This window comes from Dipodomys merriami, unplaced genomic scaffold (genome assembly GCF_024711535.1).
Source record: "Dipodomys merriami isolate MVZ:Mamm:240054 unplaced genomic scaffold, mDipMer1.0.p SCAF_1, whole genome shotgun sequence".
Taxonomy (NCBI): Eukaryota; Metazoa; Chordata; class Mammalia; order Rodentia; family Heteromyidae; genus Dipodomys; species Dipodomys merriami.
The window spans coordinates 21,031,384-21,044,949 of NW_027202270.1; the positions used below are offsets into that span (position 1 = coordinate 21,031,384).

At 35.0% G+C, this 13,566-nt stretch overlaps 1 protein-coding gene across 3 annotated transcripts in view; it reads right to left on the bottom strand.

The window, feature by feature from the left end:
* Positions 1 to 13,566, bottom strand: part of Spag16 (sperm associated antigen 16) — a 782,336-nt gene that overhangs the window by 339,879 nt on the left and 428,891 nt on the right. For all 3 annotated transcript variants that reach the window (XM_070027619.1, XM_070027799.1, XM_070027711.1), the window contains one exon: positions 1,750 to 1,876. In XM_070027619.1, coding sequence (XP_069883720.1) covers positions 1,750 to 1,876 — 127 coding nt within the window. The remainder of the gene's footprint in view (positions 1 to 1,749; positions 1,877 to 13,566) is intronic.

Below are 13,566 nucleotides of genomic sequence, written 5' to 3' on the forward strand. Positions count from 1 at the left end.
GATGTCACACTCCTCTAGTGCTCCTCTAAAAGTTCACCAGATCCCACGTTGTTAAAGCAACAGTCTTGTGCAGCTTGAGACTGAACTCTGAAATAGGGATCCAGCTGAAGTCAATAGGCCAACTCCTTTTTGGAGTTCTTAGCATTTCATTTCTGTTTTATAGGAACCTACAGTGATGAGTGGCTACGGTGAAATCAGGACAACACTGCCATGTGGACGGGTGCCTGCAGGTAGTCAAGGCAGCAGGTGTGGCCACTAAAGGCCATCCACGACATGAACATCTCTGTGTCATTGCAAAAGATAAAATGGGCAAAATGTCAGCAACTCTGACCATGCCAACCCAGCTGCCCTGACTCACAGGTGACTCATCCCATTCTTGTTCTGTGTTTCTCTGTCTGGTGAACTTAATTTTCTAGAAAAAAAAAATAAAACAACTTCAAAATCCTTAGTATTTTTATTAGGTCTGTGAATGTTGCATGATCTCAATGTATTTATTTTAAATAGGTTTCCAAGATAGTCATGTACTTCGGGATTTTTTATGATGTTTTGGGGGAGAGCACTTTATTCATTAAATTTACTATATGAAATATTTTCTGACAGTAGAACAATCTTATTTTTTCAATTTTAATAAAACAGTTTTACGGATTCCTAACTTCGAAGAAGCAGGGGGTGGGGGTGGGGGGGAACATACAGCCCTATAAAACAGAGCAATTTCACAAGTTTCCAAACTCCAACTTCTTTTATAGCCTCCATTTGGTAATTACAGAGATTTATATGCCTTTTCTCATTCCCCACAAAATTCAGAGCTGAACTGTCTTGTTGACTTAGAGTCTGACTTAGAGGTCTCCATACTCATTATCTTTGATAATAAGCTGTTAGATTAAATTAGTGATTGAAACTAATATATTTTGAGAGTGAGAGAAAGAGGTATAAAATTAATTTATGAGAACATAATCTACTGATAATTTTCATGTATGATCAAAAATATTTCCGGGGGTATCTTAATAGTAATTGATCACATAGAGCTGACAGAAGGCACTGCTACTGCTTTACTAGTAAGAGAAGGATGCCATTTGTCTTCCCTTGGGTCCAAATCTTTAGCCTAACCTGAGAATTCCTCATTTGTCAATAAATTAACATATTCTAAAACTATACAAAGAAGAATAATAACACAGAAGTTGCTGATGCCACGGGTAAAGTAATGTCACCCACATCAGTACATTCTACAGCTCTTACTATCAGCAGGACAGAAGATCTCCATTGATAAACAGTTTTATGCACATAAGACAGATAGGAGAGAGACAGTGTTCCTTTAGAGAGATCCATTTTCCTCCCCAGCATCGCTGCTTCATATCTTCACATGAGAAAGTATTTAAAACACATGCTTTCTAAGAATATTTAGTTACGGCATGAGATAAAAAGAAGTAAGGAGAGGGAAGGGGAGGGAAGAGGAGAGAAGGGAAGATGCAGGAGAAGTTGGGAGAGAAACCCAGTGATTCTGTATTTGGTATTTCCTGCACCAGCAGTTTCTGTCTTAATACATATTTGTGAATTAATGCTTGTTAAACTAATTATGTTGTTTTTGTACTATGTGTTAGTATTTAAAAGGCCAGATAGCTAGAGTATGTAAGTTGAATCTTATATTTAGGAATTTCTAGCCAACATTCCCTTACAAACTTTTAAGTTGTATTTGACAGAAGTAAGGATAATCAAAACCTGGAAAAAAAGAAAAGATGATTTTTTTTTTACCGTGCGTGCATCCCATATAGACAAGGTCTTGTCTGCAGAGCCGGTGAGAAGTGTGTTGGAAAAGGGAAAGAACTCAATGCTGTTCACGGAATCCGTGTGTCCATATAAGGTATACCTGCATCTTTCACTGAAAGGAGAGAAGACGAGTGTTAAAATTTAAGAAGATACTGTGGGAATGTTTCTTTTTCTGTATACAATGCCAAGGAAGTATTATAAGAATCTGTGATGTAATTTTAAATTAGAAAATTCTTTAAAAATTCTAAGCACTTTGAGGAATAACAGGCATAAAATTGAGTAAGATTAAATTCTCTTCAGTTTATAAAATTGTCTTAAAAAGTCTTCTTTATACTAGCATATTTATATCATGAAATAAATATATAAAAGTAGTCTCCAACTTTGTAGAGAAGTATGTTAAGAAAAGAAAACCTTGCTGTAATCAAAAATGCCAAACCACCTTTTCACTGTATTTGATGTTGATATAATTTGTGAAGGGAAGGGGGAAAAAAAGCTGTTTAAATAGGATTACAGGTGGACCCATTACTACAATGAGATGTACAAGATGTTATGTCGAAAAACGAACTTTACAACTTTGGAGGGTGGGGGATGGGGGGTGGCGGGTGGAGAGGGGAAGGGATGGTATGGGTAAACAAAGGAGGAGGCAACAATGCTTGATAAGAAATGTACTCACTATCTTGCCCATGTAATTGTAACCCCTCTGTACGGTATTTTAACAATAATAAAAAAAATTAGTTTTGGTTGGTATGAGGATTGAATACAGTATATCAAACAACAAATACCTATTATTTTTCTTTGTTTTCTCTCAGCTTTGGCTGTATGTTTGATTCACCTGAGACCCATTTAGAAAATATTCATAGAAAAAAAGAAAATATTCATATCTAGTCTCAAGCTTCAGCTCTAGCACTCCAGTTCATCTGGGAACAAGCCCAGTCACTGATGTATATTTATGCTTCTCCTGGTTTTTGTGATTTGCCTCCAGGGCTTAGAATCTAAACCAGTGTTTTTCAAAATGGTTTACCCAGACTAGCATTACCAGCATCACTTGGGAAACGTGTCTGAAATGCAGATTCTTATCATCATCTCAAACCTACTGAATCAGAAACTTTGGAGTGGGGCCCAACAATCTGTTTCAGCAAGCACTCCATGGGATTCCTATGCATGCTCAAGTTTGAGAGTCACTGATCTAATCCATTAGTAATGAATGACTGAGAAGGAAAGACAACTCCAGCTTTGCCTTTTGTCATGTTTAAAAAAGAGGTGAGTCTTACAACTGGGAACATCTGAAGCAGAATGACTTTTCTATGTTATGATTTTTTTTCATATCTTCATTGTAAAGGTGTCCAACAGGAGGGTTACAGTTATATAAATAAGGTAATGAGTACATTTCTTTTTAAACACTGTTACCTCCTCCCTCATTTTCTCCCACTTCCTTCCTCCTCCTCCTTCCCCCCAAGTTGTATAGTTCATTTTCAACTTAGTGTCAAGTGAGTATCATGTTTGCATTAGTTTATCCTTTGTCCTGCTGTTTCTGTGATTCCCTTTCCCTTTCACAGATGGGAGAAGCTTATATACAAGACAAAGGGCATGGAAAATGTATTTATAAGTCAAGTTTTAAAGTGAATAAAGGGGAGACAAGGTAATTCATTGTTAGTGTTAGTGTTAGTTCGTTAATTCCTGACTGTGTGGGATCTCTTTGGTTTGAGCCCTGCCCATGCAATAGTATGGTGCACTGGGAAAACTTCTAGGGCAGAGTGAGACTGCATGCCAGTCCTATCTGCAAGAAATCCATAAACAAAGTCTTTTAATCTTGGTATCATTGTTTATTGCATGAATAAATTAATACACTCAGATTTCCAGTACACCTCCAAAATGCTGAGATTCTTTTAAGCATTGATGAAAAGAAGCAAAGCCAACTTGAACATGACATCTATGAACTATTAGGAACAAACTTTTCTCTTCCTAGGTTATGTTTTGGCATTTTGAAAAGAAAAGAGACATTAAGACTTATATTTAGATGTATATATATTAAAATTATTCAGAAACAATCTACATAATAAGATAAAGTATTATCATCATTTATATATAGAATGAAGAAAATAAATTCATTAATAAAGGACATTTTACATTAATTTCTTCACCTCAAAATTTATGAGATAGTTTGATAATTAAAGTTGACAACAAATTATAGCCTGTGGGTTAACTGCTTATTTTTGTGAATAAATGGTATCTGAAGATGTCATTTGCACATTGTCTATTGCAATTTCTCTAATAAATTATCAGAGTTCTTCTTTGTCAACTGAGACCATACGGATTAGAGGTTAAAATATTAAGCATATGGTTCTATAAGTAATACAATTTTTCTGTGATTTATACCAGTATATTGGAAAATTGACAGAAATAATTGGATATTACTCATAATATTTAATTTTTAGAAATATTAAAACTTACTGGATAAATTATTTTCTTTTAAATAATGCTTTCTGAAGTTTTATTTAGAGATTTCTAATAATTCTAAAAAAGTATATGCACAAAATATTTGTTTAAAAGTTTATATTCTAAGTCCACTATTTTGAAATAATTTTGTATATATTAGTATAATACAATAGTATAATACAAGAAGAAGTGAATAGAGAAGAGGAACAGAAAGAAAGAGGCAGAGACAGATTGAAACATTACTCATCTCTTGATCTTTCTCAGTTTTTCATCTGCATTTCTTGATTTATAAAATCATAATAAACTATTTTTTCATTTAATGTTTGGTATGTAATACAAATACAATTTAAAAGGTAACAGTTTTATAATGTCTTTAAAATTACATAATTTTGTCCAAGTTCTTAGTTTGGTATTTTAAGTGATTTTTGTGTATTCTTTTTACTTCATTAGTATTTGGTTTAGATTAAATCATTTGATAATGATTAATGGCACACAATAACTGAGCGAACTCACTGTAACAGGATGAAAAGAAGATAATCCTGAAAATCTATTCAAGTGTACTGTCTTTCACAAAATTTTCTTCCCCTTTGTGTTATAGACTTGATCCATAAAGTTTTTCTTGCCTCCTTTTTTGTGCCTTAAAGTACAGATGGGTCTTAGTCCAAACCTCTTGAGCCAAAGGTGCTATATTAATTCTAAATGTTCTTGGTTCATGAACATAATCAAACCACCGAATCAATGTCAGTCTGTTTTACCTAATCATAAAAATGATTTCCTAGGATTCAGTCCTCCAAAGTGATAGAATATCCAGTGGTATAATTCTCTTCACAGAATAAAATTTTGTAAAATATATGCATATAATGTAAGATACCCACATCTGGAATTAAACTTAGAAATAGCACAGGATTATGATGCTAAAGAGAAGGAAAGAAGCAAGTGTGTCTTCTTTGAGCTCCTAGAGTCCCTGGTAGAAAATACAAAACTAGAAGCCAGGAGAGCTGAAATTCCACTCACTATCAGAACAGTGAGAGCATTCTAGGTTGTTGAGTTATATGGAATTTGTGGTTCAGGTTGAGCCTGGGATGCCAGTAGTTTGTATGAAGGTTTTCCATGAATTGCTTGCAAGGGTCTATATATTATTTCCATAAAATAAGATTTCACAGGCATAGCAGAAATTTCCTACTCTACCATGGAGACCAAACCATGGCCCTAGTGACTGAGCATTGCTAGAAGTTATCATGTAATCCTAACCTGATTGTAGAGACCTGTTCTGGTACCTCAGACTCACAGTTGAGCTTTTAAAAAGAATTCTACTATAGGAGTAAGAGTCGCGTTCATGAACTTCATTAAAAATGAAGTTAGACTTTTCTTGTTGAAGCATGAAACCAAGGCAAGGAAAGGTGAAAATAAGCTTAATAGACTTACACTGTTCACTACCTTATTTGGGAAATCAACCTACCATAGTTTCTTTAGATTTTTTCCACTGATAACACTTAGCATATATTAAAACTTTGCCATGTATAAATATATATAAAGAGAACAGCAGTTAAATCTAAAAAGCATACAAGTAATAAAAACTGACCCTGAGTCAATTATTGGAAATCAAAGACTTAACCACACATTATAACCATGTTCAAGAATTTAAAGGAAGAGATTAATGGGTGTACTAACAGAGATTCAGATGATAAATTACAAACCTTTAGAAGAAGCAGTGGGGGTAGAAAATTAAATGCTGCCTCTTTGTACAGTTAATATATACTTATAAATACAGCATAGGGAAGATATGTGAAATAAAAATTTCCCTACCCCTATGACCCAGCAATCCTACTATTGGGCATTTACCCAAATGATCATAAACAAGACCATACTAAAGTTACCAGCACAACTATGTTTACTGCAGCATTGTTTACCATAGCTAATATATGGAACCCAACCCAGATGCCCCTCAGTAGATGAATGGATCAAGAAAATGTGGTATATACTATATACATACAATGGAATTCTATGACTCCATCAGAAAGAATGACATCACCCCATTTGTTAGGAAATGGAAAGACTTGGAAAGAATTATATTAAGTAAGCCAGGCCCAAAGAAACATAGGTCCCATGGTTTCCTTTATTTGCAATAACTAGTATAAATTTAGGACAAGCAGAAAAGGTCCAAAGCTATGTACATATGACCAAATAACATGATGTCAAGCAAAATGAACCCCAAGACAGGGACACATTTTTTTTTCTTTCCTGCTATTGTTTTTAACTTATTTATAATGTACTATGTGATTTTTTTTTGTTTCTTTGTTAAGTTCCTCCCCCATGGTATAACCCCTCTTTTCAATGTATTTGATTCCAGTGTCCTGCATCTTGTATATACATTTTTCTAATTTGGGGAGGGAAAGGGAAAAAACAAAATGTTTAAATAATGATACAGGTTGATTCATTGTAACAAGAAACTATGTTGAAAACAAACTTTACAACTTTGGCAAGGGAGGGAGTAGTTGGGGAGGTGGGGAAGGAAGGGATGGGTAGGGGAAAAATAGAGGAGGAGACAACAATGCTCAATAAAAATGTACTCATTACCTTACTCATGTAACTGTAACTCCTCTGTACAGTATTTTTACAGTAAAAAGTATTAAAAATTTCCCTAAATGAGAATAGTATCAGACTGAGCATTGCAGAAATAAAAGAATTCAGGGAATTCAACAGAAAACAATCAAAGTTATCAAACTGAAGCACAAAAAAGAAAGATTAAAAACATATATAAATAGATTCAATTATTAATGAAATTATCAAATGGTCCAATATATACCAATTGGGACTTCAGATGGAAATGAAATTGCATTCATGAAAATTACACAAGGAAACCCACTGTGACCTATGGAATAATAAAGGGCAGAGAATGAGGAAAGAGAACAAGAGAGGGAGTCAGGCTGAAAGAAGACCTGCATGTGTACAATGTCACAGTATAATCCCACTGTACATTTAAGGTACATTTAAATAATGAATGACAGGAAAAATCAGTTTCTTTTCAGGGTAGATAGCAACAAGTGCTGGGAGGGCAAATGGCAGGTGTGTAGGAAGTGAAACCTGGACGCAGCATTGCATACACATGTATGAAAACAGTGATGAAATATGTTCACATTGCTTTAAGAAAGCAGAGACTGGAGGAGAGGGGGTCGATGTGATCAGGATAATGTATGAAACACTTCCATATAAAGAATAGATACGGATAAAAATGCTTAAAAAGATAGAGTTGTGTTAGAAGCTAGGATTGCTATTTGGGTATCATTGCAATGATAAGGAAGCCAAAAACAAATCACAGACCTTCAAGACCAAACAAAGACGTGGGGCCATGTGACAAGGGAAAGTGAAATCATGACTGAGAAGAGAAAAAATATCTTTTTATTAACTGCTGATGATTTTCCATTTTTACATAATGCATGGGTGTTTTCTCCCCCAAACTCCTAAAATGTTTTAGAATCTGTGTTTTAAACTAAAAGAAACAATGAAAAAAAAAATTTCACTGGGACCAGGCTCTGGTACAAGCTTGTAATCCTAGCTACTCAGAAGGCTAAGATCTAAAGATAGTGGTTCCAAATCAGCCAGGGCAAGAAAGTCCATGAGACTTTTATCCCCAATTAACAATCAGAAAGCTAGAAATGAGCTTTAGCTCAACTGGTAGAGCATGAGGCTTGAACAAAACCAGCTCACAGACAGTGCACAGTCTCTGAGCTCAAGCACCCGGACAATCTCAAATACACAAAAGAATTAGTGGATAAACAAATACCAAGATTAAAAACTGGGGAGGGTGAATAAAGATTTCATGAAATTGAACAGAAATGAACAAAAATATTGAAAAATTATATAGTTTCATTTTTCAATGGAAATATTCTATAAAGTATATACATAATTGAATTTTCAGAGAGTAAAGAGAAAAAACAGAACAGGGACAAAAATATTTTTGAAAAAATAATGGCTGATAATCCTCAAAAGAGTATCCAGGTACTAATATTTTTTTTCAAGGTACTAATATTTTTTAAAATCTGAAAATTCCTGATAGGATCAATCACTGCTCCTAAACATATATGCAAGCTGTCAAAACAAAACATTAAAAGAAAATCTAGATGTAGTCACAGATAAAAGAAATAAATGTACAGGGAACAATGCTAGAAATGGCAACAAGCTTCTCCCCACAGATAATGGAAGTAGCATCATGTTTTTAAGGGCAGAAAATTCAATATTAGCCTAAAAGTCCCTTTATTCATGTGGATAAAAAGTTTTCAGATCAATACGTTGAGAAAATTCATCCCTAGCTGATCTTTCCTGCAAGAGATGCTGAAAAGAAATGATTCAGAATGGATGAAAATGTTACCAGACGGAAACAACTGAATATAGAAAAGAACAAAATTCTCCAAATGATAGATGCATTAAGAAGCAAAATATACCTTTTTCTTAATTTTTATGAGAAGACTGCTTATAAGAATACTTATAAGACTTTATAAGAAGTCTTCTTATAAAACTTGAAGTTTTTGAAAGACACATTAAGGATGCAGTATAAACACAAAATTACAACACCACAAAATATGGGGGTCTAAATTAATTTGTTATTTTTAATATCATTACAATTAGATGAAGTTAAAATCAACTCATTGCATTATGACTTAAAATAGTAAACCATTTGTTACTGTAGCAATGTACTTTAATTTTAAAATGCTTAATGAAAGAATCCAGAAACTAAGCATACATATTAATGATTCATCCATACAACCTTGAAGTTTATTCACTCCATGGTTACAAAACAGAATTTTCTCTGAGAACTGGGCTTTTATGGAAAGCTTAGATAAAGGCATAAGGAAATGTGTTCTGGTTAAAGAGATCTTCTAAGCCATTACTTGTCTCTCTGCTATTTACAATTACTATACTTCATTAATTTAAAATTTGATAATTTTTATTTCATAGTATGCACATATATATACACATACACAGAAACACATAATACATATATCAACTAAATGATTAAATATACTTTATTAAAATGCTTTTTTCTCCTAGCATCACTCTCCTGATATCTGGGATACAATAGATACTTTGGAATATTTATATCTGTGATATATTTGCAGTATTGTTATAATTTTTCCTCTTGTTTTGCAGTATGTAGATATTGGATTATCTTATATTTGATTGAAAATGAAACAAAAGACATCCTATTTATAGAATGGATACTATCAAGAAAACAAAATATAACAAATGCTGGTGAGGTTGCCACCAAAAGGGAACACTAATACACTGTTGGTGGGAATGTGCACTTGTTCAACCACTCGAGAACACAGTATAGAGGTTCTTCAAAAAATTAAACATAGGGCTGGGAAGGTGGCTCAGTGGTAGAGCGCTTGCCTTGCATGCCTGAGGCCCTGGGTTCAATTACTCAGCACCACATAAGCAAAAAGAAAAAAGCCAGAAGTGGTGCTAAAGTGGCTAAAGTGGTAGAGCACTAGCCTTGAGCTGAAGAGCTGAGGGACAGTGCCCAGGCCCAGAGTTCAGGCCCCACAACTGGACCCCCCAAAAAATTAAACATAGAACTGCCCTATGATCCAGCAATTCCACTGCTAGGCCTTTACTCAAAAGATTACAAACCAGGATACAGAAAAGCCACCAGAATAAACACAGAATCAGCTCACGGGACTTTTAATGAACAAATGGATCAAGAAAATATGTCATACAATGTGGTACACATGGAATCCTACTCATCAATTAGAAAGAATGATGTTGTACAATTTGTAAAGAAACATGGGTCCCGTGGTTTCCTTTAACTGCAATAACTAGTATATGTCTAGGACAAGCAGAAGAGGTCAAAAGCTATGTACATATGACCGTATAACCTGATGCTAAACAAAATAAACCCCAAGGTAGGGATACGAGAGATTTTATCTTTGTTGCTGTTCTTTTTAATATACTTATAATGTGCATACGATTTTCTCTGTTTCTTTGTATGTTCTTCTCCTATGGTACAATCCCTGTTGTCACTGTATTTGATTCTGGTGTTCTGCATCTTGTATAAACATTTTTCTAATTTGGGAAGGGGAAGGGGAAGGTAAATAACAAAATGCTGAAGTAAGGATTCAGGTTGACCCATTGTAGCAATGAGATGTATAAGACACTATGTTGAAAACCAACTTTATAACTTTGCGGGAGAGGGGGAGGGAGGAGTTAGGGAGGTGAGGGAGGGAAGGGATGGTAGGGGAAAAACAAAGGGGGGGGGTGTAACAATGTTGGATAGGAAGTGGACTCATTACCTTGCTCATGTAACTGTAACCCCTCTGGTACAGTATCTCTACAGTAAAAATATATATTAAGAGGGGAAAAAAAGAAATGGTAAGACCTAGAAAGAAATGATGATAAGTGAAGTCAGGTGCAAAGAGACAAAGGAGATTTTCCCTTAAATGTGGAAGCTAGATTTAGTTTGTAGGCTTATAAGTAAATGTGTTGCGTGGTGTGCAAGTGTATATAAATGTATTCACTGAAATGTGGTAGATACAATAGAAAATTCAAATAGTGTAATTCCTTAGAAAGGCAAGGTCAAGGTTTAGCAAAATGAACCAACAGGGAGCAAGTACTCAACAGGGGTGGGGTGGGGGTCAAGGAGAAATGGATGGATGAATGAAGAGCAGAAGTGAGGGAGAATGCAGTCAGGAATCCAATGAATAACCTGCAAAATGTAGAAGAGTGAAGGAAGTGGTTGTAGGATGGATGGATGAGGGTAAAGGGATGCCACTGATCAAGATACATTGTTTCCAAAGCTGCTTTATTAAATGGCAACTATTTTGCACATCTATTGAAAGATAATAATAAAAAGATAGACAGGAGATAATGGTAATGGAAAGAAGATATCAGCGATAAGATACCTGAGTGATAAAGAAACATAACAAATAGCAGCATCTACAGAGCATTAAGGTGAAAACCATTTCAAATTTTTGAGTTGATATTGAAATAGAATTTCAAGTGTAACTAGGAGAAGCATTGTTAGCTGTTGAGGACACATTACTGGTCATTTAAAAAATACAAGCAAACCTGAATATGACTTTTATTATTTTTTAATTGAGACATTTCTATCTGTAAAAATTTATATTCTCACCTTTAAAAGTTTTTGAATATTGGATTTGCTATTGAGTTTTTAAAAATTCATCTAGTTGCAAGCTTTACTAGTACATATGTACTTTAGTAGTACATATCTGATTAAACATATCTGCTTAATCACAGAGCTAATTTACTAAGTACATATGTGTATCCTTATGTATACATTAAATGCACTAATTGGAAAATATTGTTTATGTGCTTAACTTATATTCCCATTGCTATTGAAACTCAGTTCAATGATTGGGAAATTATTTTTCATGGTTGGCATAATATAGGGAGAAATTCTACAAAGGAATCTAGGTCCCAACCACAACAGAAAAGTTAGGTCTCTGTATAATTTGAGGGAATACAGAACTGTTCAAAAAGCAGGGGAAATCTACTCAGGAGTCTCTAGGTGAAGTTGTGGGGCACTCTGGGTGGGCAGGCATCAGGAGAGATGAATGAGCTGCCACAGGAGGAAGGTGAAAATGGACTGGAGCGATGGGGCATGACAGCCCCACCAAAGACGAAAATGATTTGTACATTCCCATCAGAAACGTAAACGCCGAAGTCTCCTGCAATTTCTCCATTTCCTTGTCTACTACTACCTTCCTCTCATTTTGTCTGAAGACACTAGTTCACACAATAACACTTTCTTTTTATAACTGACTTTTTGTTTTTGTTTTCTTTTATTTCCTGCTGTCTTCGATATTCTGCTTCTTTGCTCCCTTGATTTACTTTATTACTTTGGTTGAGTGAAGGATGGCTATTTTTCTCAACCTCCACCAAGGTTCTCCATGCTTCTGAGCCAGACATACTTTAAGATGCAATATATACATGCATATATGTATATATGCTAACTGTAACACAGCACAACTGAACACAGTTTTTTTTTCTTTTTAAAAACTTTATTGTAAAGATGTTGAACCAAGGAGTTACAATTACACAAGTAAGGTAATGGGTACATTTCTTGTTGAACATTGTTACCCACTCCTTTATAGTTCCTCCACTCCTCCCCTCTCCTCCACTCCCCCCCACCCCCTGCCCTGCCAGTTGTAAAGTTCATTTCCGACATAGTGTCTTGTGAGTATCTTTGTTACAATGGGTCATCCTTCGTCCTTCTTTTAGCATTTTGTTTTCCCCCTTTCCTTCCCCAAATCAGATAAATATGTATACAAGATGGAGGGTACCAGAATCAAAGACAGTGATTGTCAGGGATATTGTGAGGTGTTAAATTCTGGTTTTCTAAACAAATTTTATATGTCTGTTTTAAGACAACTAATACAGTAGTGCGCATGAATGATATCTCTAAAACCTGAGGGTTGTGTTAACAAACAACAAAATATGGTTAATGGAAGGTTAGCATATTTATAGAAAGAAAACCAAAAAGACATTGTTTAGAACAGTAAAAAAAATTGGGGGCTACTAGAGGGGCAGGGGGTTTAAAATCAAGGTCTTGTACGTGCTCTGCTTGCTCAATTGACTTGCTTCCTTGGCTAGCATGCTACTACTTGAGCCACACCTGCAGTCTGGCTTGTTGCTGGCAGTTTTAGAGATAGAATTTCACAGACTTTTCCTCTTAGGGTAGCTTTGAACTGTAACCCTCCAGGTCACAGCCTATTGGGTAGCTAGAATTACAGGTGTGAACCACAACCTGAGACGAGGAACGTTCTCAGGGAAAATCCTTGACAAAAAGCATATGAATTGATCATTCCAACACACAGTCACAAATCTCCACTTATCCTGGGCCAGATTTGAACAAATTCAAATACAATCAGTTATAGGTATCCAAAGCTTAGACAACCATGAGTCCAATCAATCAGGAATAAAAGATATTTGGAAAAAATTGTATCTGTGCTAAACATAAGTACATATTTCTTTTGTTATCATGTTCTAGATAAAACAGCAACCAAATTTAAATAATTTTCTAGCTATTTTAAGTAATCTAGAGGTGATTTAAATGTCAAGTTGATGAACATGCCTACAGTTATATGTTGTGTTCAACTCTTAGTCACTATGCCAGAAAGAACAACCAACTGAAAGGAAGAAAGGTCTATTTGACCCATAATTTTAGATGTTTCAGTCCATTATAATGCCTGGCTCCATGACTCTGGGTCTGAACCACGGCTGAACATCATAGTTCTAAGAGCTTGTAGAAGAGGAAGCCATTTATATCAGGGTAGACAGAAAGCAGAAACAGAGGTAGACAGAGGGAGGGGGAGAGAGACAGACAGACAGACAGAGATAGAGAGATAG